The 26,904-nt window shown below is 47.2% G+C and overlaps 1 protein-coding gene across 4 annotated transcripts in view; it reads left to right on the top strand.

Moving 5' to 3' along the window:
- LOC117367726 (zinc finger protein 90-like) overlaps positions 1 to 26,904 on the top strand; it is a 78,220-nt gene that overhangs the window by 11,497 nt on the left and 39,819 nt on the right. For 2 of the 4 annotated variants that reach the window (XM_033960586.1, XM_033960585.1), the window contains exons 2-4: positions 8,453 to 8,579; positions 19,762 to 19,875; positions 25,474 to 25,587. In XM_033960586.1, the coding sequence (XP_033816477.1) occupies positions 8,453 to 8,579; positions 19,762 to 19,875; positions 25,474 to 25,587 (355 nt within the window). Of the gene's footprint in view, positions 1 to 8,452; positions 8,580 to 19,761; positions 19,876 to 24,505; positions 24,931 to 25,473; positions 25,588 to 26,904 lie in introns of those variants that run through there. The other 2 variants (XM_033960587.1, XM_033960588.1) reach the window with 2 other exon arrangements.

Below are 26,904 nucleotides of genomic sequence, written 5' to 3'. Positions count from 1 at the left end.
CAGACTGTAAAGCTCTTTGTTGAGCCTCCCTTTGATATTCACTATCCCACATAACATATTGACCCATAGTTGATACCATGCGCATAATGTCTTTCCAATCTTGTGGTATTAAGGTATGCGCCCCAACCATGGTTTCAAATAACCTGGCTGTGAAATTACTTCTTAAACCTGTCTCTGAAATAGATTTACGAATTTCTCGCAATATTGCAAAGGATAATGGTTGATAAGTAGCTATCTGTCCTGGACCATTAGGATCTGGGGCATATGTGACTGGGTAGGCTTGAAAGTGTAGTTACTTACCTATAACGTAGGTTCTCCGTGGACAGCAGGATAGTCAGCCACATATGGGTGTTGTCCCAACAGCTCCCAATTTGCGGATAAGCTCTCCAATAGCTCAGAGAGATTTTTTTTTTTTTTCTCTGAGCACGTGCAGTGCCCGGGCCCCACTGGGCATGCCCGAGCCCTACCTATTTCCCCCTGCTTCCCCCTAATCCCCAGGATGTTCCTAGCTGTGGCCGGGTCGGCCGTATGGGGAGGCAGTTGGGTTGTGTGGCTGACTATCCTGCTGTCCACGGAGAACCTACATTACAGGTAAGTAACTACAATTTCTCCTAGGACAAGCAGGATGACTGGGTGACTCCCTAGCCGAGGGATGTACCGACTGGACCTGCGCCTTAGCGCTCTGTGCATCCCTCGCCTGGCTGTGGAGGCCGAGCAGGGCAGGGTAATCAGGCGAAGCAGGTGAAGTGGAAACAAGGTTTTTGATAAAGTGCTGTGTTAACTGAGCAATAATACTCACAGAACAGTGAGACTGGTCAATAACAATCAATGAACAGTGAGAAACCAACTGGTCAACAGTGACAATTCGTACTTGCATGTGACAATTCATACTTGCATATTCAACATTCAGTCTAGACAGGTAGTGCTGGAAGACCTAGTTAATCAATATTTATAACACCCTACTTGATCAGTGTTTGTCAAGGCTGTGCTAGTGGTTGCTGTAGTGGTTGCTGTCCCTCCCAGGAGGAAGGGCTGCTTGCAAGACTGTTCGGCCAAATGCATTTGGAGCGTGAAATGCTATGTCGAGGCAGTAGTGCTTGGTGAAGGTGTGCATGGAGGACCAAGTGGCTGCATCGCAGATGTCCCCTATTGATGTGTGGTGCAGATGAGCCGGAGTGGTGGCTATGGCTCTGAGCTGGTGGGCGTGGGCTCCCACCTGCGGTTCACGTTGCGCTCTTCTATAGGTGAAGGGGATGCAAAGGGATATCCAGCACGAGAGCCTGCATTTGGTGGCCGGCAGTCCTGGTCTATTTTGGTCGTAGGAGACGAACAGTTAAGGCTTGTCTGGTCTGTTGCATAGTTAGGGCCCGCACACAGTCCAGAAGGTGTCACTGAGGTGGCTGTATGCCTCCCTGTGGGGGGATGTAGAGTGCAGGATAGTAGACTGGTTGATGTGGCATTCTGAAGCCACCTTCGGCAAGAATCGGGAGTGGGTTCTGAGTACCACCCTGTTTTCATGGAGGAGTGTGTCAGGGGGTGATGGACCAGGGCCTGGATCTCGCCGATACATCTGGCCTTGAATGGAGTTGGCGAACTCCCATATGCGGCAAGCTTCCTTGCAAAGCGAGGCTGACCCTGTCCCTCCCTGCTTGTTGACGTAGTACATGGCCAACTTGTTTTCTGTTTGGGTGAGGACTGCCCTACCTGTCACCCATTGTTTGAAGGTTTTGAGGGCATTCCCTATGGCCCTGAGCTCCAGTAGGTTGATATGGAGTGAGGACGCCTGGGCAGACCATGTGTCCCCTGTGCGAAGATGGAGAAGGTGTGTCCCCCATCCATGTTTTTAGGCATCCATGGTGACCATAGCTGGTGCGGTGGTGGTCTGGTTTCCCTTTCGTTAAGTTATCTCGGGCCATTCGCCAGTGAAGCGTCTTGTGTATGGGTTGGCGAATGGGTATCTGGGTGGTCAGAGGTTGGGTATGCTGGTCCCAGTGATGTCTGAGATGCCCTTGCAGGGATCTCATGTGTAGTCTGGTGTGCTGGACAACAAAGACTGCAGCCGCCATGTGGTCCATGAGACGCAGGAGGGAGCGTGCTGACGATGAACTGCTGGCAGAGATGCACTGGGCCAGGGATGTCATGGCGTCGATCTGGCAGTCTGGTAGAAAGGCCTTGGTCTGTGTGGTGTCGATGACTGCCCCGATGAACAATATCCCCTGGGTGGGTATCAGGTGGGATTTTTTGTAGTTGATGAGGAACCCTAATTCTTGGAGGAGGGTTATGGTGGTTGTCAGGGCCACTATTAGCCAGTCATCGAGATAAGATAGGACGCACACCTCCTGAAGGTGAGGATGTGCCACGGCCACACACTTTGTGAACACTCTTGGAGCTGTTGAGAGTCCAAAGGGTAGGACCTTGAACTGGAAGTGTCTGTCTTGGCTTTAAAAGTGACGATGCCTCCTGTGGGCTGGGTGCATGGATACGTGAGTGTATGCATCCTGTAAGTCCAGGGATTCTAGCCAATACTCGGGCTGTAACAGGAGCAAGACTGTACCCAGAGAGTGCATCTGGAATCGTTCCTTGAGTATGCACCTGTTGAGCTTGCAATGATCCAGGATCAAGCGTTTGTCCTTATCCATGGGGATGCGGGGGTTCCTGGAGTAAAAACCCCTTGGTGATCTCCTCTGTTCGGCACCGCCTCTATTGATTCTGCCCGAAGTAGGTCCTCTCCTTGCTGCAGGAAAATTGGATCGTCAGATGAAGGGTGCCCCGCCCACTCGGGGGGGGGGGGGTGGCGGGAGTGGAGACGAATTCTGAATCCCTGCTTGATGATGCTGAGGACCCACTGGTCGATGGTGATCCTGGGCCAAGCCTTTGCAGACAATCTGATCCTTCTTCCCCTGGCCCCTGCTGGGCTGGAGGGTGGTCAAGGTTGTGTTTTTGTTTTGGGGAGAGGGCTGCCCTTGGCTGTCCCTGCCCCTCGGGCGGCGCTTTTTTGCATAGCAGTTATGTTACTGTTGCGAGCGCTGGGGCACGGACTGCTGCCAGTGTGGTGTTCTGGGGTATCACTTGGGGGCGGTGAAAGACATGCGAGGATGGTTCCTCTGGTGTCTTCATGGGTGTGCCCAGCGTTCTAAGGTTGGTGAAGTCATCTTTAGTGCCGTTGACTGTCTCCATAACCTTGTCCCCGAACAGGTTACCCTCTGTGCATGGTGCATTTGCTAGAGACTCTCATGAAGGAGTGCCAAGGCACAAGACTAGGCTAAGCTCTGGGCAGGGATGGCTGTTCCCCCCCCAGTGCGGCTGGATGTTTCAAAGAATTCAAAGGCCGTCTTGGAGGTGCGATTGCTGCATTCCTCTAAATTATGGAGGAGGAACGAAAGAGACTCCTGGACCGGCTTGGTGGTGAGCTGGAGTCCCTGTTTTATTTTATTTATTTATTTTATCTCTATGGCCTCCTGATAAAGCAGCATCTGGAACTGGAGCGCAGCAATTCGTGTGCTCAGTATTGTGCCCTCGAAGGTCTTTTTCCCTGTGGAATCCAGGGTTTTTCAGATGGGGCGTTGGAGGAGGGGGGGTCGTGCTGTCTGTTTCTCTTGAGCGCCAAGGCTACCGCAATGCCCTTGTATGGCTGTTGCGGGCCGTCGAACCCCAGGGCCGGAAAGATCTGGTACTTCACTTCCAGTCTCCTTGATGTTGGTTGCCCTGAGGAGGGAGTCTGCCAAATCTTGTCTCTACAGTCCAGGAGGTTCTTGTGGACTGGAATCGCCACCGCCTGCCTGAAGTAGTTCAGGCATTGTAGTAATCTGTCTTGGGTACTGGTGGTCCACCCACATGGATCTTGAGAAAGGCTGTGAGTTTCTGGAGGAACTTGGGGTAAGTCCTCGTTTGTGTGTGTGTGTGGGGGGGTTATACTTATTTATTTATTTTTGTGGGTGGTGACTCGGGATGTGGCTGGAGGTTGGTATGTTGCTTGTTTCTCTGTTGCTTGGGTGCATGGCATGCCGCTGGAACGCGCCATGTTGTTGTGTTTGGCTCCCTCTAAAGGGGGGCATTGGGGGGAGTGTTGCCCGCTGAGATAGGAGTTGGGTCAGCAGGAGGATTAACTGTTGCTGCTGGTCCATTCTTGGTGGTTCACAGGTTCATGTGCTGCTCCACTTGACTGGTTGGGTGGCTCCATGTACCCCACTGACATTCTCTGTCCTTCTTGAGAGGTGGGGTGAGCCTGCAGAAAGGGGGCAGGATGCTCCCCTTCATCTGTGCCAATGACCCTGGCTGCGTTTCCCGCTGTGCCTGGAGGCAGATGAAGAGGAGTGGTGATGATGCCTCCTGTGTGGCTTCTCCTGCTGTACTGCCTATTGTATATTAAACTGTACAGCGCTGCATATGCCTTTCAGCGCTATAGAAATAATAAATAGTAGCAGAGTCCCTCATGCTGGCTGTGAGCTGTGGAAAAGCACTCTGCCTAGGTTTCTGAAGTGCAGTGAACAGCTCTTTTGGCTGAGGGGTTTCAAACCCCCACCTTTGGGGAGGCGTGGTCTGACATGCTGCATCACTGATGACATCAGCACCACACTCTGAGAAGAGTTCCCCGGGACTGCCCCTGTTGCCGGGGAGGAAGGAAAAACCAATTGGTTGCCAGTGGTTTCCATCATGGCAGGAGGAGGGACACTTCTGGGATTGCTTACCAAGTGCCCTGCCCATGTCTGAGCTACGAGCTTAATGTGAAAGGCAGACTCCTCGTGCTGCAAAGGTTCTTCCCCACATGAGGGGGGAGGTGGGAGAGGTCTGCACTGCAGACTTTGCAGGTCCCCAAGAGGGAAAGAAGCATCTAGTTTCTTTTTCTTTTTCAGAATGGGAGGAGGGAGAGAGATTATCAGAAGTTTCCCAGAGCAGGCAGATAAGGCACTTACCTTGATGGCTGATGCAGGGAGTCAGGGCAGAGCCAGGGCATCCTGAAGGCTCCTTACCCCTGCCAATTTTACATACCCCATTGCTGCCTTACGATCAGGCTGTGCAGGCTGATTCTTAGGCTTCACTCCTTTCCATGGAGTTTCTCAGCTCCCTCTTCCTCAACTGGAGTGCTCATGAAAACAGGTGGGCACAGTTCCAGGAGGGCTGGCTTATGTGCGTGCGGATACAAGCAGGTACAAGTGTAAGCAGGGCTGGTTCGGCTTACGTGCGTGCGGATACAAGCAGGCACGATGTAAGCAGGGGTCAGCTTGCGTGCTCACGAAGACATGTGCGCACAATGCAAGCAACACGGAACCTTGTACGCTGGATTCAAACCGTGGACGCACAATTCTTGAAGGTCCAGTGCATTCATACTTCTCCTGCATCCCAGTCATTTCTTTTGATGATTCAGGCATCTTCAAGGTGATGAGTAGAAAAGTTGTAATGGAGAGCTGTAGAAAAACCGACCGATGGGAACAGGCGGAAACTAAAGACTGGGGATTAGGGGGAAGCAGGGGGAAATGGGTAGGGCTTGGGCATGCCCAGTGGGGCCCGGGCACTGCATGTGCTCAGAGAAAAAAAAAAAAAATCTCTCTGAGCTATTGGAGAGCTTATCCGCAAATTGGGAGCTGTTGAGACAACACCCACATGTGGCTGACTCATCCTGCTTGTCCTAGGAGAATTAAATCTTTCATGTCCTCTGTTGCTAATTGCCCTTCCTCTCTGGCTTTTTTAAAATCATTGTTTGAAACACATGTAAAAGGTGCGCTAATGTTTCTTCTTTTTTTGCACTTAAAGGAGCTGGAGGTAACTGTGCTGGAGGCATGATTTTTGGATATGTGTTCTGACTGGAATAGTCAGGGGGGAACGGTTAATAAGATGTTGCCACCTTGGAGGACGCCTCTGTTCCTACCTTCTCCAAGGAAAACTTGCACTGATGCCATAAAAGTAATATGGCTGCCGATGCCCTAGGCTCAGCATGCAATACTTTCCCGACTCTAATCCAATCTTCAAATTTCAGGGATCCCTTTTCTGGATATCGGGAGCAGTGCTCTCCTATCTCTTGTACTAAACATTTTAACTGTGAATCAGAGGCCTCTATATCTGTATGTCTCAGAATATAATTCACATGAGCACGCTGCAAATCTGACAGGGAATTTCCCATACTTACTCGAGGGGATTCCGGAGGATGAGGTGCACCTAGTTTTATCGTCAGATGGAGCAAGCAGGGCGAAGGGTCCCTGTTCAGGTGCACTTGTAGGGATGTGAATACTGCAAACACACACACACACACACACAGGATACGAGTCGGGAAGGAGGCGCTGCCAGTGGCTAGCTCAGAGTCCCTTTTATTATGCTTCTGTGCCAATGACATCATAGTAACTCCCTCGATTACATGTCTAATGATTGGTAGATAACAAAGTTACATGCTTTTACGTTGGTGGATACAAAGGTACATGCCTTTACAGCGTGGACACCTTCAGACCCTGCACGTGTGCAAGGCTGGTCAGCTGATATATTCTATGCTTGTTTCTGCACATAGGCAAGGGCCTGATTAGCACGTGGACAGAACCTGAGTCTTTGCACCTAAGCAATGCCTGTCAGCTGATGTCCTTTCCAAATAAGGGCAGCTCAAACAAGATAAGGGTTAATAGGTGACAGGGGTCTTGTGACCAGAGGGGGGAATGCCTCAGCAATTTGTCACAAGGTGCTAACATTTTCCCTTGCTTTAGAATGGCTACGTGGCATGTAAGGGGGAGCGAGGGGATGATGAATGATTCATAATTCCTTCACAGGGCCTCATAATATCAGTGTGCTGATATGGCCTTGTTTCAGAACTGCGTCCCTTCACTAGAGATATAGAGAAGGAAGGATAATGAGGGTTATAGATTTCATATACCACATTTCTCCTATTTATTTCCCCTTTTCTATTTTATCCTAACCAATTACGTTATTTTTTCCCATTTTTATGAACATAAGAATAGCCTTACTGGTCCATCTAGCTCAGTAACCCCGTTCTCACGGTGGCCAATCCAGGTCACTAGTACCTGTCAAAACCCAAAGACTAGCAACATTCCATGCTACCAATCCAGGGCAAGTAGAAGCTTCCCCCATGTCTTTCTCAATATCAGACTATGGACTTTTCCTCCAGGAACATGTCCAAATCTTTCTTAAAACCAGCTTTGCTATCCGCTCTTACCACATACAACCTCTGGCAAAGCGTTCCAGAGCTTAACTATTCTCCGAATGAAAAAGAATTTCCTCCTATTGGTTTTAAAAGTACAGTCAAACCGCGGTTTGCGAGTGTTTTGCAAGATGAGCAAAGCATTCCCACAAATCGTGCCTCGCAAACCGAGTGTTGACTCGATTTGCGAGTGCCCCCTGAGATCTGGCATCCCCCCACCCGCTCGTTTGGCCCCCTCCGCAATCCGGCATCCCCTGCCGAGCGCCCAAATACCATCCCTTACCCCGATTTGTCATCGGCATCAGCACCAATGCACAAGACATGCTGGTGCCTGAAGATCCTCAAGGCCCAGCCCAGCCAAGCGGGAGGATCAAGTTTCAAGTTTTATTGTGTTTAATTTACTGACCATCAACATGTATCTGGCCGATTTACATGTCCTGTGCGTTGGTGCCAGTGCCAAATAGGGGTAAGGGATGGTGTTTGGGTGGGTGTGGGATGCCGGATCGCGGGGGGAGAGGGGGGTGCTAAGCGAGTGGGTGGGCAGTGCCAGTTCTCGGGGGGGGGGCATTTGCTGGAGGGGGTGGGGGTGATGCCGGTTCTCGGGGGGGGGAGAAGGTGGAGCAGCGCCAGTGGCCTCGAGGGTGGGGGAGTAAGGTGAAGCTGCAACGGTGGCCTTGGGGGGGGGGGAGGAACGAATCAAGCAAGTTTCCATTCATTCCTATAGGAAAACTCAGTTTGGTTTACGAGCATGCTTCTGGAACGAATTATGCTCATAAACCAAGGTTCCACTGTATTTCCCTGTAACTTCATCGAGTGGCCCCTAGTCTTTGTAGTTTTTGATGGAATGAAAAATCGATCCACTTGCACCCGTTCTACTCCAGTCAGGATTTTGTCAACTTCAACCATATTTCCTCTCAGCCGTCTCTTCCAAGCAGGGCTGAGGTGGTCTTAATTTAGTATTTTGGAAGCGATGAAGGCTAGAGTGGACTTCGACAGTAATTCCAGTAGTTGGGACATAGGACCAGCGCAGGGCAAAGTTCTACAATCTAAACTCCAAAATTGGCAGAGAGAGACAGAGCTAAAGTACACCTGTCTTTAATCTTGAGGAAGTGGATCCTGTGCAGAGTCCCAGATTCATCTCTGGACATCTCGTTGGGTAGACTGGAAGGACCAGGCAAGTCATTATCTGCTGACATTTACAAGTACTAGTTTACTATGACATGGGATACCCCTAGCCAGGCAGATTTCCAGAATATCGGCATCTTGAAAACCAAGACTGGCTTACGAAACACTGAAATTTGTTTGCTGTTCCAGGTATCAGTCGCATTCAGTGACGTCGCTGCTTATTTCTTGGAAACGGAGTGGGACATCCTGGGAGAGTGGCAGAAGGAGCTGTACGAGAAGGTCATCCAGGAGATTCATGACCTCCTCATGTCACGAGGTAAGTTTCTCTGCCACCCTTAGCCCCTTTGTATTGCATTGATAGATCGCTGTATTCCAAAAGCCCTGTCAGGAACATAAAATGCTGTAAAATGCAGACATCTGGGGGAGAGTGTGGCACAGTGGTTAAAGCTACAGCCTCAGCACCCTGAGGTTGTGGATTCAAACCCACGCTGCTCCTTGTGACCCTGGGCAAGTCATTTAATCCCCCCATTGCCCCAGGTACGTTAGATAGATTGTGAGCCCGCCAGGACAGAGAGGGAAAACTGCTTGAGTACCCAAATAAATTCATGTAAACTTGTAGGGATGAGGCTGCACACATGAATCAAGTTGGGCGGAGACGCTCCCTTTGGAAAGTCCCGAGCCCTTTTATTGTGTTTCTTTGCTGATTATATCAAGGTAACTCCCTTGTTTACATATCTAATGATTCTAAAGGTTACAATCTCATGTGAAATCTGTGTACATTCTATAGGTTACAATGACATGCATTTACAGCGTGATCATCTTCAAACTCAGCACGTGACAGATGCCTGTCTGCTGTTGTATTTTTCCATATAAAGACTACATAAGAACATAAGCAATGCCTCTGCTGGGTCAGACCTGAGGTCCATCGTGCCCAACAGGTCCAGGACCTGTGCAGTGATCCTCTATCTATACCCCTAGCTTTAGTTTAGATTTAGCCACGGTTTCATCAAGCAGCTACAAGGTGCAAGGTGGCCCGGCCTAGCAAAAGTCCCGAGGCTGCCTGATTAAACTCCGGCTAAAGCTAAACTAAAGCTAGTGGATGTTGGACAGGGGGAGCAGGGAAGGGAGATGGGGTACTGCTGGACAGGGGGAGGTAAAAGGAAGAGAGAAGAGGTGCTACTGGACAGGGGTAGGTAAAAGGAAGGGAGAAGAGGTGCTACTGGACAGGGGGAGCAGGGAAGGGAGAAGGGGTACTGCTGGATAGGGGGGAGGTAAAAGGAAGGAAGAAGAGGTGCTGCTGGACCTTGCAGAATTGGAAGGAAAGGAAAGGTGCTACACACTGGAGGTGAGGGTGAGATGGTGCATGGGGAGAGAGCATGTTGTGTTAGGGGGTGAGAAAGGGATGCCACTGAGGGAAGAGAGAGAAAGTGTGCAGGAGGCAGAAAGTGTTGGACGTGGAGAGGGTGAGATGGATGGGGAGGGCAGAAAGGAGGGAAGGAGAAATGTATCTTGTGACCAGAGGGAGGGAATGATTCAGCATTCTGACACAAGGTTTAGTAATGTTAGTGTGCCAACATTTTCTTGCTTTAGAATGGCTTCACCACATAAACTGTTCTGAGCTCCCCTGGGAGAACTGTATAGTCAAGTGAATAAATAAAGAGTGTAAAAAGTTTCAGCCTCTGATAACCAGAGCTGGTATTGTGACATCATAATGCCTCATGTCGCCAATAAGAGCCAACCTCATCAGTGATGTCACAATGGATGGATTGCCCTACACTTGGATCACTTTCACTACATTTTGATATCTAGAGTAGCACAGTGGTTAAAGCTACAGCCTCGTCACCCAGAGGTTGTGGGCCAGTCACTTAATTCCCCCATTGCCCCAGGTACATTACATAGATTGTGAGCCCACCGGGACAGATGGGGAAAATGCTTGCGTACCCGAATAAATTCATATAAACCATTCTGAGCTCCCTTGGGAGAACGGTATAGAAAAAATGAATAAACAAATAAATCTGGTAACGTGACCAGTGAAATAGCGCGGGGCGGTGGCACCCCTCTCCTGCCCTCCTCCCTGCTATGCTCGCACGCCCCTTCTCCGTGCCTTTTTAACTTTGGCGCGAGCAACCACCAACTTGTTGCTTCGGCGCGCTCTCTGACGTCACTTCCTAGGCCGTCAGTGAGAGAGAGCGCCGAAGCTGACGCGGGCAGCAAGTTGGTGGCTGCTTGTGCCGAAGTTTAAAAAAAGTATGGGGTGAAGAAGGGGAGTGGACAGAAGGAGGGGTGCTGGTGACTTGAGCAAGATGATGCCCGGGGCAGACCGACCCTCCCCCCTTACTACGCCACTGAACGTGACTAGTGGACAGGCCTGGGCCCATGATCAATACAGCCACACAGGGGCTAAAGGGACATTTAGTCAAAGAAAGGGACATTAGATGTACAAAGTCACTTATAAGCAAAAGATTGACCCTTAATACCACAGAAAATGCAAATTCAGCGAAAACAAAAACTGGAGATGGTAATGTTCAAGATGCAGGCTTTATTTAAGAATATACAATCACATAAAATATATAATTTCCTTGTCATCAACAGCAAATGAATCCAGAGGCTCGCGGGATTATGTCCATCAACCAGCAGGGGGAGATAGAGAGCACTGAATTGACTTTGGGTATATCTTGGATGCACATCCTTTTGGCCAATCAGTATACTCTATCTCCAGCAGGTTGAGAATGAGTTTCTCACAGCTCCTGGAGTCTGCAGTGGATTTCAGCCAGGCTTGGCTACAGCTACCAGCACCAGTTTCCTAGATCTGAAAAAAATGGCTGCTGTCATTCTGGTTCCTGGTTTCGGCTCCTGAGGACAGAAGGCTATTTGCTCCTGTTGCTGCGGCTTCAGTAGAGCCTAGGGGTGTTGGCCATATTGAGCCAACTTTAGGGGCAACACCTGGGCCCACCCAGGTCCCTTCCCCACCCTCCCAGTCAGTGGAGAGAAGAAGAAGAAGCTGATGTGGTCGGAGGGTCTTTTCCCATAAGAAGAAAAGCCCGACCATGGGTGCCGGCACAGTTCCCTGTGCGCTGCAGCACTAATGCTTCTCCCTTTGCCTTCCGGTAGTGCAGGAGCACGTGAGTACTTGGCTTAGGCCTCAGTAGAGACTCATGTTCCTGTGGCTTAAGCCTCAGATGAGAAATGTTCCTGGGACTTTAGGCCTCAGTTGAGAAATGCTGCTGCGCATGTTCCTGGTGAAGTAAAAAGCTGCTTACTTTACCTCACTGGGGATTCGTCATGAAGAAAAAAAAATAAAACCCACAAGATTACATTGTATATTCCAAAGCAAATAACTTTTTATTCTAGTAATTAGTATTATAGCAACATTTGTCAAATCAGAAATAAATCGGTTTGGACATATACAACTGAGAGGAAAAAACCTCATACAAACAGTGCCAGCATATTTCTGTAAGTATGGCGCAGGTTCTCTAAAGAAAACTCTGCCAAAGCATTGGGGTTTTATACAGAAGGTGCCATAGTCTTAGACAATTCCCCTGGCTGTGAATATGTATCGCACTATTGGAGAGACCAACTGCCTATCTAACCCTCTCCTAGTCCACATCTCCATTTTTCCCTGGGGGGCCCTGGACAGGCATAGCTTCTGGAACTTTCTTCTTTTTGAAGTTTCCATTCTTCACACGGGTACATCAGTATCAGTGCCTCAGCGCATTAGCCTGGCATCACTTTATCAGTTCCCAGATGGAGTGTTCTGCTGACTTGCATTTTCTTTTAGCACTGTCAAATAGCTCATGGTCTTTCCAGCATTGGTTGGTGTCCTTGAGAAACTTCACAGCAAGAAATCTACGCACTCACATGGCACACATTAGCATCTCAGCATCTGAACTGAAACCAGTTTGTACAAGCCCGTGACTTTAGCACCTCCAGTAAAATGCAGGAATAGGTCTTGCAACATGTAAAAGTCTCCCATAGGCTCCTGTCATTTATCTCACTGGGGTTTTAGGCCTCAGTTGAGAAATGTTCCTGGGGTTTTAGGCCTCGGATGTGGAAATTTCGGTGCCTTAGGCGTCAGTTAAAAAAAAAAAAAAAAGATTCTGGTGGCTTAAGCCTAGGATGGGATATGGCCCTATGGCGTAGACCTCAGTGGAGGTTGATTTCTGGGGCTGGCCTCAGTTGAGAGCTCTTCCTGTGGCCTCAGAGGTTAAGATCTTCCTGTGGCTTTAGGCCTCAGATGGGAAATGCTCCTGTTGCTTGGCCCTCAGTTCAGCAATTTTCTTGGGGGCTCAAGCCGCAGGGGAAGGCTGATTCCTGGGAGCTCAGGCCGCAGGGGAAGGCCAATTTCTGAGGGGAAGGCTGATTCCTGAGGAGTAGGCCTCGTTTGAGCTGCGGGATATGAGCTGCACGGTGCTTACCTTTTGGGGGGGGGGGGCATCACCTGCCGACCCTAGTTGCTGCTAAACGGGTGGTGGGTTGGCCTTAGCTGGGGAGCCATTTCATTTGTGGCCTGGTGTACCTTGTTTGGTCACAGTCAGATGGCAGTTAAGCTATGGCTAGGCTGATTGCAGGCTAGTTGATAGCTCTTGCTATTTATCTTAGTTATTTTTTCCACTCCTTCTGGGTTTATTCATGTGGAGGAATGGACTGGCGGTTGAATAAGCTACCCCAGTGTCTGAGGCTATTACTGTTTCTTCTTGGGACAGGCACTTGTCACTTTATGGCCGGGTACAGAGTAGTGTCCGGTTACAAGGGGATTCCTTGCCTCCTCTGGCATTATTCTTGACTGGGGTCAACAGTGTGGCCTCCTGTGTCCTAGGGACTTGATACTGGAGAGGGCTTCAGTCAGATGGGGAATCTTCATTTGTCACGAGTCCAGGCTGGCTACCTTAGAACCTTCCAAGGGAAGTAGGTCTGGTATACGACGAGGCTCATGGGGTTTGCCATTAGCCAAGGACCGTTGCCAGACATGTTGGTTGCATTCCATAGGAGGTTATTTGAAGCCTGGTGATGGCATTAGCAGGCTGCTTTGCACTCATACTATTAATGGAGGGACACTAGCTGGGGTTTTCCGTAGCATGGTGCTCTTAGGCAAGGATTCCCGTCGTCCCCGTTCCCGTGCAGTTCTCTACTGTGGATCCAACATGGTCCGTGTTTCGATAATGCTGTCTTCCTCAGTATTGTTTTCAGTTTTTAATCCACGTGTTCTCATATCAGGACTTTTAGGGACCCCTGAGGAAGACAGCATTGTTGAAACATGGACCGTGTTGGGGGCCATATATAGTTCCTGATATATGATATATTTTATGTGGATTATCAAATTGTATATTCTTAAATAAAGCCTGCAACTTGAACATCATCATCGCCACAGGGTTTTTGTTTTCGCTGGATTTGCCAAGTCACTTATACTCAAACTCTCTCTCCTGTGGCTTACTTCTATAGGCCCATGGCACACACTTGGTCACCCCTCCACCAGGCAACCCAGCCATCTTGTAGCTTCCTGGAATTCACAGGTACTACAGACCTGCTTGCCACACCCTGATGTCTACCTGTCTGGCATGGGCAGCAAATAGCAGGGTGACGGAGACCTTTTAATGGACATTCAAAGTTATTTGTGTCTTAAAAGCAAACAAAATAAAAAAAAAAATCATATAAGGATAATGAACAAAAGATCAGGAAATAGAGAGAGAGAGGGAAAAAAAGGGAATAATAATATTCAGTTTGCAGGATAAGCAAGAACTTAGGGAAATTTAGTGTAAAAAATATTTGTAGAGGTAAAGGTTTAAAAGTTTTAAGAGTTTTTCCTTCTCTGTTCAGTAAGACAAGTCTCACTTTCCCGCCTAAAGCCTGGTCTTCTGTGGTTCTTTGTTTAAACTAGTAAGCTCAGGAAATTGTTAACAGATGGCTTTTAGTTTTGGTAGATGTAAGGAAAATTATGATTTGAGTATGAGAAATATGAATATATGTGAAATATGTAGTATAACTGCCTTGGATCCAAGGATGAAGTGTGTGGATGTGTGTAGTATTTGAACATGAAATGTTTTACAAACTTTATACTTTAAGATTTAAACCTTGAGAAATCCAGAGAAGGCACAACATATGGAGATTGACCTAGCTGACCTTTCTGTGAAATGTGGGAGGGGGGTTGGACTATTCCTCTCCTGAGTATTGTAACTTTATTTAATTTTATAATACTGTATTAGATTTTAGGAAAAACGATCCTTATTTTCTCTTCACAATAATTAAGCATAAGTAGATATTCAAGTAAAACAAAGCAGATATGGGGGAAGGGGTAAAACGCAGATCTTAACTGCACGACCTTAAAAATTTGAGGTCAGTGCCACTTTTAGCATAGTTTATGGCTCTGACAGACCTTTGACACTTTAGCTCTGATGGATCCTAATGCTTTTCCCTCCGTATGCTGAGACTAAAAGTGGCACAGACCTCAGGGCAAAGGTTTTGCCACTTTTAGTTTCAGCATAGGGAGGGAAAAGCATTAGGATCTGTCAGAGCCATAACCTAGGCTGAGACGAGTGGGTTTGAATGAGATTAAATGCAAAAATGCATCATAAAAGCAACAATAATCATTCTTCATTTCATTCCCTTGTATTTGAAGACTTGTTTTTGTTCTCAGCCGTATGCTTTAAGTCAGTGTTCTTCAACCTTTTTACACCTATGGACCATTGGAAATAAAAGAATTATTTTGTGGACCTGCAAACCACTAAGACTAAAACTTAAAAAAAACCATTTCTGTCCCGTCTTCGCGAGCTCGGTCCCCGCAAACCATTTGATCCCATCCGCACAAGCTTCAGTTATGATTTTATATTGAACGTATTTTATTAACGTATAAAAAGAAACAATATTCTGTACAATTGTCATTTTATAAATACAAATATACAGAGCAAGGACCAACAAAACCTCTGTCTCCCCTCCCTTTCACACATATCCCCTCTACTATCAAGAAAATTGAACAAGCCAAGTTATTACAAAATGCTACACAGAAATATCATGCTAACAATACTGCAGTCACACATGACAGGAATAGAGTTAGGGGAGTTCCCCCTGGTCAGAGAGAGCCCTAAGCCAGCTGGAAGCTAAAGAAGCACTGCCTGGGCTTTGCAGTCCCCAGTTATGTCTCTAGCAGGATATATATTTCAAATCTGATATATTCCAATGGCAAAATAGAAATAAAATCAAACTGCTCTACTCTTTCCCCCCCCCCCCAAAAAAAGGACCAGAAATCTTTTTGTAAAACACCCTCTTTAACTCTTTTGTAATGTGCCTTGAACCGCAAGGTAATGGCAGAATAGAAATCCTTAATATAATGTAATGTAAAATTATTTTTTCTACCTTTTGTTGTCTCTGGTTTCTGCTTTTATCTTCTTTTCACTCTCTTCCTTCCAGCATCTGCCCCTTCCATCCACTGTCTGCCCTCTACCCCTTCCATATGGTATCTGCCTTCTTTCTATGCCCCTCTCCCCTTTCCATCCAGCCTGTGCCCCCTCTCTCCTTTTTACATGATTCATTCCAGCTTCACTGCTCTCTTCATTTTTATCTCTCCCACACCAGATCTAGCATCTTTGTCACTCTCTCATTTCTCTGCTGACCCCCTTCCCATCATCAATCTCTCTACTTTCTCATTCCTGTCTCTCCCCTTCCCCTCATCTGATCTCTCCATTCCACCCTTCCCCCTTCCCCTCCTCTAATCTCCCTGCCAGCTGTTTCCTTCCTTTTTTCCTTCTCCCTTCCCGCCTCCCTCTATCCAACAGTAATTCTTCCCATCCCTTTCCTTCCTCCCCTCCCAGCAGCATCTCTTCTTCTACCTCCCTCCAGGTCCAGTAGCAGCTCTCCCTTTATCCAGCAGTTTCCCAGCCTCCACTCCTCCCCTTCCCTCCCTCTAGCTCTCAGTACTTGCCTGCAACAGCGATTCACTTAGGCAGCCTTGGTTCCTTTGCAGCCTCTGAGGAAAGAGGAAGTTGCCAAGTGAATCACTGTGCTGGCAAGTACGAGAGCTGCTGGGAGGGGGGACAGACACTGTCGAAGGCTCCCCATGATCTCGCTCACCCCTGCTCCCAAATTCCTGTGTGCCCTGCACATTCGCGAACCTCCCAGCCGTCACAAACAGTGTTGCAACGCATGTCCTGCCGCCCAAGACGAGCCGGAGGCCCCTACCCGCCGCGTAGCCAAGAGTGAGCGGCCCACCGACAGGACTGCTCAGGGCTAGCGCCGCACCACTCGTTCACCCGTGCACGATGTCAACAACCCGGCAGCAGCCAGCGAACATGGCATGACCCCGTTGCCACATGGGCTCAATCCGCTGCACCCAGACGCTTCCTCTCAACCGCCAGGTGCCTGCATGTATCCCGCAAGTGGGTGGACTCTCGCCGCACAAGCAAGCCGTTGCGGAGGGAAGGACCAGATGCTGCCGATGGCCCCAATCCACATGCCGGCCCTGCGCACCGCCTGGAGCCCGAGGCTGGGTGGAACAGCAGTCGGGGAGCCCAAGACTGGTGCCGCACTGCTATACACCCGGCAGGAAATTTAAGCGTGTTGATCTCGCTGGCCCTGCGCAGAGCGGCAGGAATTTTCTGCGGACCGGTGGTTGAAGAACACTGCTTTAAGGTCAGGGAGATAAAATCTTGCTCACATTTTAAAAGTGCTTAGACTTAACTAGAGGAAAACAATGATTTCAAAAGTGCAAAGAATTCAGATGAAAGTCTGAAGGCGCCGCTCAGCTACTAGTGTGCGGAGAGAGGGGCTTTGTAGTCGGTCGTGTTTTCTCTCACCAGCCTGAAACTTCAGAAACAGATCTGCAGATTCGCAGACCAAGTTACTGGCAGTCACAGAGACAAATCTGCAAGTCCTAGGGCAAAAACCCGGCTGCATGCGGTGTATTCTGAGGGTCAGAAGCCCACTTCCCGCAGGGAGGAACTGCATTTCAAAATGGTTGGGATGCTAAGCATGGCAGTAAATTGCTCCTTTCTGGACACTAGTGCTGTCTGATTCAGGAAAAAAAAATTTTGATTTGATTCGATTCAGCCTATTGAATTAGTTTTTCGATTCGATTCAATTTTCCTGCCCAATTGGGTGTTTTTTTTCAAACATCCTGGTGGGTTTATTTTATAGCTTCTTCACCCCCTTTGGCTTTTCCTAACACTGGCGCTGTGGTGTAAACAAAATAAACAAACAAAAATGACTTTTCCTCTCTCTGTTAAATACTAGCTCCACGTTTGCGGTCTAACACCAGCTCTGGCAGGATACACTTTTCAAATCTGACATATTGTAATCACAAAACAGAAAATAAAATAATTTTTTCTACCTTTTTGTTGTCGGGTCATTATTCAAATCTTGTCGGTCCCAGGCTCAGGTTGTCTTCTGATAACTTGCTTGCCAGGGTCTCCTTCTTTCTCTATGCTAACCATCCATCTGCCATTTCTGTTTTCCCCTTCCATTTCCCTTCCCTCCCCCGGAGGTCTGGCATCTTTCCTTTTTTTTGTCTCCATGCACAGATCCACCTTTTCACAACTACCCTTTCATCCAGCATCTCTCCCTCCTTCCCCACCATCCCAGGGTCCATCATCTCTCCCTTTCTTTTCCCAACTACCCTCCTATCCAGTATCTCTATCCCCCTTCCACACCATCCCTTGTGTCCAACTTCTCTCCCTTTCTGTTCCTTCCCTCCCTAAATCTCATTGTCCATCATCTCTCTCCCTCTCCTCTATATTTTAGACCCATTATTTCTTCCCCTCCAAATTCCGGCATATGCATGTCTCTTTGAACCCCCCCTTCCCTCCCTCCCTCCCTCCATGTACTTCTACACCAGGGCCCCCCTCCCCTGAAGGTCTGTCCCCCCTGAAGGCCTGTGCCACCATCCCTAAAGGCGTGTCCCCCCTTTGAAGGCCTGTCTTCCTCCCTTGAAGGCCTGCATCCCACCCCTGAAGACCTGCCGGCCTGTCCCCCCCCTGAAGGCCTGCCTGCCTGCCCCACCCCGAAGGACTGCTTACACCCGCCTGGAAGGCCTGCATGTTCCCCCTGGCCTCCGGCTTCCCGCTGGCCTCCCCGAACCGTTTACCTTTGAAGACCAGTCTGCAAACAAGATCACGGTTATAGCGTCGTTCCAAACTGCTTCGGAGCTGTTTCCTGACATCAGAGGAGGGACAGGACCGCTGCAGAGGAAACAGCTCTGAAGCAGTTTGGAATGATGCTATAACTGCGATCTTGTTTGCAGGCTGGTCTTCAAAGGTAAACGGTGCGGGGAGGCCAGGGGGAAATCCGGACGTCAGGGGAGAGAAATCGGATGCCGGGGGGAGGAAGCTGGACAGCAGCACTTCCCGACTGACCCTCATCCTCTAAAGCAGCTGATTTGGGAAGCCGATTTTTTTGGGTTTTGAATCGATTCACCTGAAGTGAATCTGTGAATCGATTCGAATCGGGAAGCATTACTGGACACAGTGGAGAAGCCTCTGTGTTTGAGAGCTGGCACTTTGCAAAGTTTGTGCAAAACAGAGCCTCATCCATAAAGAGATCTGTGGTCTCTATGGCCTGACAGGAAAGGGGTAAAACGTGGACCTCATTTTACCCCTTCCCCAATCTGAGGTCCATGCCACTTTTAGTCTCAGCAAAGGTTATGGTTCTGACTGACCTCTATGACACTTTAGCTCTGATGGATCCTAATGCTTTTCCCTCCCTATGCTGAGACTAAAAATGGCACGGACCTCAGATTCTTAAGATCTGTGAGGTCCGCGTTTTACCCCTTCCCGCAGGAATGCAAGAAGTCTTTATAGATTAAATTGTGTTGTTTTAAGCATCTGAGATCTCAGGCTACTTGATCTAGTAGACCACGATTAAACAACTTCAAACAATACAAAACACAGCCCTAAGACTTATCTATTCATTGAAAAAATACGACCACATCACAGAAGCATACCACGACTCACACTGGCTCCCAATACAAACCATAGTACACTTCAAATTCCACTGCCTACTATTCAAAGCTATAAACGGAGACAGCCCTACCTACTGGAACAATCGACTTACTCAATCCACCTCAACCAGGCACAGGAGAACCCACTCAATATTCACACACCCGCCAACCAAAAATGTCAAACGAAGAAAAATGTATGCTAACCTACTGGCCACCAGAGCAGCGAAACTGGACTGACAACTCATCAGTCTGCTGACTTCGACCACAGACTACAAAACCTTCAAAAAAGAAACAAAACCCTACTCTTCAAAAAAATACATAAAACCAGTATAGCACAACCAAACATGTTCCAAACACCTTCTGCAATTACCAACTACTCCTTAGCAAATTAGAAAATGCTCAAACTATTCCTTAACTACTTCTTAATATCTTAACAATATGTACCTCTTATTTTCAAAACAATTCTTATGTAATCCGCCTTGAACCGCAAGGTAAAGGCGGAATAGAAATCGCTAATGTAATGTAATATACAAGAGAGCTACCCATTTAAAATATAACTTTCTGACTTTATTGACAGGTTATTCAATTGTTAATCCTGACGTTATATTCAAGATTAAAAAAAAAGATGAGAAATATTTCACTCGACACCGTGATTTGGAGGGGAACAAGGACGTCTGCGACCCTAGTGTTGGTAAGTAAATTTGATTTCATTAAAACGTATTGCGTGCGTTTTCATCCGGCGGGGCTCACAGCTCAAATTACAATTCAGAGACAAAAAACATCAAGTGGCCTAAATGTTGAAGAGATTTCAAATATTTTGCCATTTCAGATCCTTTAATCTGGATCGTTAATGACCTGGGCCTGGTTTTATAAACCAGTGTCTCTCAAAACTTTGTGCCGTGGCACAGCGGTGTGCCACGAGAGATTCCAAAATTTCACTTTAATAAGATGTCGATAGCAATTCTCACCGCTGTTGTGATTCTAAAATGTTTTAAGAGCATGGAAAAATGCATCTTTATTATCTTTTCAGTTTTGGTGGACCTCAGTTTGACTGGAAAATATAAGGCTGCCATAATGTAAAAAGAGGCAAAAAGGCCACGTTTAAAAGGTCACCTATACAAGAATATGTGGATAATGGTTGAGCGTTTGTTGAAACACTGATCATATATATATATGTATGTATTTGTATGGATGTTGATATGGTTTTCCATTCTCTGCGTGTGGGGATGGGGGTGGTTGGGTGGGTTTGGGGATAGTTTGTTTTATGCGATTTCATTAATATCCTACGCTTAACATAGAAACAGACGGCAGATAAGGGCCACGGCAAATCTGCCCACCCCAATAACCCTCCCCTACCTTTCTCTGTGAAGAGATCCCACTGACGATCCCATCTTGTCTTAAAATCAGGCACGCTACTGGCCTCGATTACCTGTAGTGGAAGATTATTCCAGCGATCAACCACCCTTTCGGTGAAGAAGTATTTCCTGGTGTCACCGTGTAGTTTCCCGCCCCTGATTTTCCACAGATGCCCTCTTGTTGCCCTGAGGCCTTTGAAAAAGAAGATATCCTCTTCCACCTCGATACGGCCCGTGAGATATTTGAACGTCTCGATCATGTCGCCTCTCTCTCTGCGTTCCTCGAGTGAGTATAGCTGCAATTTTTCAGCCGTTCCTCATACGGGAGATCCTTGAGTCCCAAGACCATCCGGGTGGCCATTCGCTGGACTGACTCAAGTCTCAGCACATCTTTACGGTAATGCGGCCTCCAGAATTGTATACAGTATTCTAGTTGGAGTCTCACCATGGATCTATACAATGGCATAATGACTTTGGGCTTACGGCTGACGAAACTCCTATGTATACAACCTATGATTTGTCTAGCCTTAGATGAAGCTTTCTCCACTTGCTTGGCAGTCTTCATGTCCTCACTGATAATCACCCTAAGTCACGTTCTGCTACAGTCCTCGCTAGGATCTCACCATTAAGGGTGTAAGTCTTGCATGGATTTTGGCTGCCAAGGTGCATGACTTTACATTTTTCGGTATTGAAACATAGTTGCCAGGTCCTGGACCAGCGCTCCAGTAGGAGTAGGTCGTGCACCATACTGTCGGGCATTGAGTTTCCGTCCGGCACTGTGCTTTTGTCTGTTGTGTTCTTGCCTACTACGTTGCATAGTTTGGCGTCATCGGCAAATAGCACTATTTTACCTCGAAGCCCCTCGGCCAAGTCCCTTATGAAGATGTTGAATAGGATCGGGCCCAAGACCGAGCCCTGCGGTTTCGGAGGGGGTGCCGTTCACCACCACCCTCTGAAGCCTACCTCCAAGCCAGTCCCCATCCCATGCCGTCAATGTGTCTCCCAATCCTATAGAGCTCATCTTGCTCAACAACCTGCGGTGTGGTACGCTATCGAATACTTTGCTGAAGTCCAAGTATATGATGTCCAGGGTCTCCCCAACATCCAGCTTCCCCGTCACCCAGTCAAAGAAGCTGATTAGGTTGGATTGGCAGGACCTCCCCTTGGTAAATCCATGTGGGAGGTCCTGCCAATCCAACCTAATCAGCTAATCGAGACTACGACGGGAACTCCCCAAAGCCATTTCCTATTGGCAATCTACATGGGGCAGGAGTGTAGGAAGATCGCTCCTGCCCCGAAAGCCTGCTAGACCACTAGGTAAGGCCGAGATGCCGGGGGAAGGCTAAACTGTGGAGTTTTTTTTCTTTTTTTTCCCCCTCCCCAAAAAATCGCGAATAAGTGAAATTGCGATTGCCGAAACCGCGAATGGGGAGGGGGAAGTGTATATCATTTTAAATCCTGGTTCAATCTTCAATCCTTTCAATATTGGATTTTTGTAATGTTATTTATCTGGGATCATATAAAATAACTACTAGCCGACTAAAATTCATAGAAAATACAGCTATTCATTTGATTTTTAATCTGAAAAAACACAATCATATCAGTGTATATTATCAAAAGCTTCACTGGCTACCATTTGAGGCTAGAGTGCTATTTAAATTTGGATGCATTTGTTTTTAAAGTTTTATTTGGCTTAGCACCGACTTACCTTATTTCTCATTTAGTTTTTTTATTTCTAAGAAAAATATTCGTAGATCTGGTTGGTTTTATTTCCCTTCAGAGGATTAATGAATTCGCGTCTAAATCTTCTTGTTTCTCCATTTCTTACTTACTATCAATTTCGAAAAGATCTTAAAACCCACTTATTTAAACATTATTACATTATTGATTTTTATATTATCATGTATCATCGCCTAGAATTTTGAATCATCGCCTAGAATTTTGAATAGGCGATAAATCAAACTATTTAATTTAATAGTTATAATGTACTTTTTAATCTTTTTATTTTTAATCTTTTTATCTATACTTATTTTAGTTTATATTGTGTTTTCCTTATACATTAGTTTTAATGCTTGTATTAGTTATTTATAATTTTATAATGTTATTATATTGTATGCTGAGTACCTATTGTGTAAACCGCTATGAACTGCTGGTTAGGCGGTATATAAAAATTATTATTATTATAATAATAAGCCAGAGCTAAAAAGGTTTGAGAGATACTGCTATAAACAGTGCGGAAATTGGTAGGTACAGTTGGAAATGGCACCTACTACATGTCAATCAAACATACGCGCCATTTATACGGTAGAATTGCACCTAGCGGCGCCTAACTCGACTTTGCACTGGTAAGCGTCATAATTAGTGCTGCCCAATTCAAGGAAACAATTTTTGATTTGATTTGGCCTATTGAATCGATTTTTCATAAGAACGGCACTCCAACCTGACAGCGCACAACGAGTAACAAGGTGCTGATCGCTACAAATGCCTTTTGTCCTCCTCACGTCAACAGTCCAATTACAGACATTCCCTCTCCCTCTGTAGCCATTGACCTAAACTCATAGATCTGGCCTCGATGTGTAGGCCTCGGTGTGTAGGCAGATTGATAGTCTTAAGAGCGATAAATCCCCGGGACCAGATGGCATCCATCCGAGGGTCATCAAGGAACTGAAAGGGACCATAGCTGAACTGCTTCAACTAATAGCCAATCTGTCGATCAAACCGGGAAAGATTCCGGAAGCCTGGAAGGTGCAAATGTTACACTGACCGGTGTTGTTTATCAGTTCATCTTTATCTAATTATAAAGATGAATCGATAAACACCGGTTCTTAAGTTCAGATGAGGACAGTCACCACATAGGCTCTTGTGTTGAGAGTTTAAGTGTGATATACCGAGGAACTTCGGTGGAACAAATAACTATATAAGAATTTATTATTTAAAAATTTATTATTACTTATGATTACAAGACATGATGTAAACCCAATCAGGATTAAATACCATGGCTATCACCGCTACTGACCAAATATCCTTAATGCAAACCTAATACCCCCTGCCATTTGACGTATGTACCCAATGCTTTTACCTTATACTGTAAATGTCCTCTGTCCTCTCGCCTCCCAGTGGTATTCTGTGTGCGTACGATTAACCACGTACCTCTAAAACGCTATGATTGTGTTGTTTCTACCCACAATATAGAATGAACTTCTTCCCCTGCACCCCAAACACTGTGAATGTACTACTATAAACCGTTCTGAGCTCCTGGATAGGATGGGACATAAAACTTAAATAAATAAACACAAGAATAGCCTTACTGGGTCAGACCAATGGTCCATCAAGCCCATCAGCCCGTTCTTTCAGTGGCCAATCCAGGTCCCTAGTACCTGGCCAAAACCCAAGGAGTAGCAATATTCCATTCTACTGATCCAGGGCAATTGGGCATCTTTTTTATTTTATTTTTTTTTTTCCAAACGTCCTGACAGGTTTATTTTGTAGCCTCTTCACCCACCCCACCTCCCTTTGCCCTCTCCAATCCCACCCTGGTGCTCTGGTGTAAACAAAATAAACAAAAAAGACTTTTACTCTCTCTGTTGGGTCCTAGCTCATGCTAGCTGCCTAACGCCAGCTCTGGCAGGATACACATTTCAAATCTGACATATTGTAATCACAAAGTAGAAAAAAAATTATTTCTACCTTTTGTTGTCTGGTCATTTTATTATTCAAATCATGTTGGTCCCAGGCTCTGGTTTCTGTTTGTCTTCTGTTAACTCGCTCACCAGGGTCTCCTGTCTGTTTGATGTTTTCTTCTTTCTCTGTGCTCACCATCCATCTTTGAACCTTCCCTTCTATTGCCATATCCAACATTTCTTTCTCATTGTCTACCATCTTTCTCTCTCCCTGCCTTGTGCCCTGGATCAAATCTCTCTATTCCCCTCCATGCAGCATCTCTCCCTTCCTCCCCTCCATTATCATGTCCAACATTTCTTTTCCCATGCACCTTCTCTTCCTGCCCTCCATCCCATGTCCAACATTTCTCCCTCTCTCTGTTCTATGCATGTCTCCCTCCCCTTCACCGTATGTAGGATTTCTCTCTGACCCCTTTCTACCTCTTTGTTTCATCTCTCTCTTCCTCTCCTCCTCCCCAACAATTCTTCCTCTCTCTCCCCCTATGTGCAGCAGCTTTCCTCCCCTCCTACCACCCATGCTGTGCAGCAACTTTCCATTCCTCCCTCCCATCCTCCTGTGCAGCAGCACCGACCCGACCCGACCCACCGTGAGATCTGACATACATCCGGGCCTCCCACAGCAGTGGTGGCGATGGCCAGTCTTGAAGAACAGCGCTGTGAACAGGCTGACTATGGCCTGCCCCGCCAGGGCTTCCCTCTGCCACTAAATCGGTGAGTCCGATTTTTTTTTTTTTTTTTTTTCAGACAATGAATTGATTTGAATCAATTCATCAAAGTGAATCGGTGAATCGATTCAAATTGGCGAATCGGGCAGCACTAGGCATAATGTTATGCGCTGGTATGTTAGGCCAGGGTTTTCCTGAGCTAATTTACTGGCGCCTAACATGGATGCCTACCGATGCCTAGTCATTCCACGGCCAAATTCTGCTCCTAACCACACCCACTTTTTGGGCAGGTGTGGGTAGGTGGTGTTAGGCACCTTGGTGTAGGTGTCGAGTGCCGCACCGATGTCCACGCAGGACTTTTGTTTTTTAAAATGATTTTTAAATGGGCTTTTAATGGCATTTTCAATTTTCACGCCATTTAAGCCAATTTTTTTTTTTTTTTAAATGAAGTTCCATGTGGAAATTGGCTAGGCGGTACTTATAGAATCAGGGCCCAAATGTTTAAAGTTTTAAATCCATTTCCAAATATATTAATAGTTGGCCCTGTGTGAATCCTTATAGAAATACGGTATTTATTTTGTTGTACTAGACCTTCCGGTTGTGACGTCTGTGTTCTCGTTGAGCGTGATCCAAAAGGAAGATCTCGCCGTCACAGATCGACCTAAGTCCAAGACGACAGAACGGATTCACCCTCCTGGTGCAAGTAAGTGTACAATTCCACCGGGAAAACTTTATTGCCGTTAACCGAGAAGCCTTTTTTTTTTTTTTTTTAATACCGTATTTGCCGGCGTATAAGACGACTTTTCAGTACCTTAAAATCCTCCCCAAAGTCGGGGGTCGTCTTATACGCCGGGTACTGTTTACATGCCCTTACTTTACATTAGAGAGCTGCACGGGGACGCCCCTAGGGTCGCGGGGATCCCGTGGGGATGCCCCCTAGGGTCGCGGGGATCCCATGGGGACGCCTCCGAGGGTTGCGGGGCTCCTGCGGGGCTGGATGCTCAGTCTTCTGGATGTACGCGGCTCTTCTTCTCCCTACCTTCTCTGCTTGCAGCACAGAGCCGAACGGAAGTCTTCCCGACGTCAGCGCTGACGTCGGAGGGGAGGGAGGGCTTAAACAAAGCTTAAACAAAGCCCTCCCTCCCTCCGACGTCAGCGCTGACGTCGGGAAGACTTCCGTTCGGCTCTGTGCTGCAGGCAGGGCAGATGAGAAGGAGAGTAGCCTCGCGGTACCAAGAGAGAGGGGCGGCCGCCCCGCCCCGGTTGCAGCACAGCCGGCCAGGTTCCCTTACTTTTGTGGCACTTCCCCGACCGACCGATAACAGCCCGGGTCGGACAATCCTCCCTGCCCTGTAGCTGCGAATCTAAATTACCTTCTTACAGTAGCTGTAAGAAGGTAATTTAGATTCGCGGTTAAGGGCAGGGAGGTTTGTTGGACCGGGGCTGATGTCGGTCGGTCGGGGAAGTGCCACAAAAGTAAGGGGACCTGGCCGGCTGTGCTGCACCCGGGGCGGTAGAGAAGGTGTGCGGAAGAAGGGGTAGTCTTATACGGCGAGTATATAACAAAACTCTATATTTTAACTAAAAGTTGGGGGGTCGTCTTATACGCCCAGTCGTCTTATACGCCGGCAAATACGGTATATAAATTTTTATTGAAAAGTTTTCAATATATTGTACAATAGTAGCAAACCGCAAGAAACAAGTAACATCAGATACAAGTACCATACAGGTAAGGCAGTAGTAAAAGCAAGAATACCACAACCCAAAATCAAAAACAATACCATCCAACCACATCTAATCTTCTCCATCCCTACCCCACCTCAAGCCCATGTTCCCCATCCCAAATTACCTCATAGACCCCCCCTTCCCCATTCACTTAGCAGACAACAGAACATCCAATACAAGGAGATCCCCTAGAGCAGTGATTCCCAACCCTGTCCTGGAGGAACACCAGGCCAATCGGGTTTTCAGGATAGCCCTAATGAATATGCATGAGAGAGATTTGCATATGATGGAAGTG

This window comes from Geotrypetes seraphini, chromosome 10 (genome assembly GCF_902459505.1).
Source record: "Geotrypetes seraphini chromosome 10, aGeoSer1.1, whole genome shotgun sequence".
Lineage (NCBI taxonomy): Eukaryota > Metazoa > Chordata > Amphibia > Gymnophiona > Dermophiidae > Geotrypetes > Geotrypetes seraphini.
Note: the sequence above shows the minus strand (reverse complement) of the source record. Positions and strands in the feature narration are given on the sequence as shown.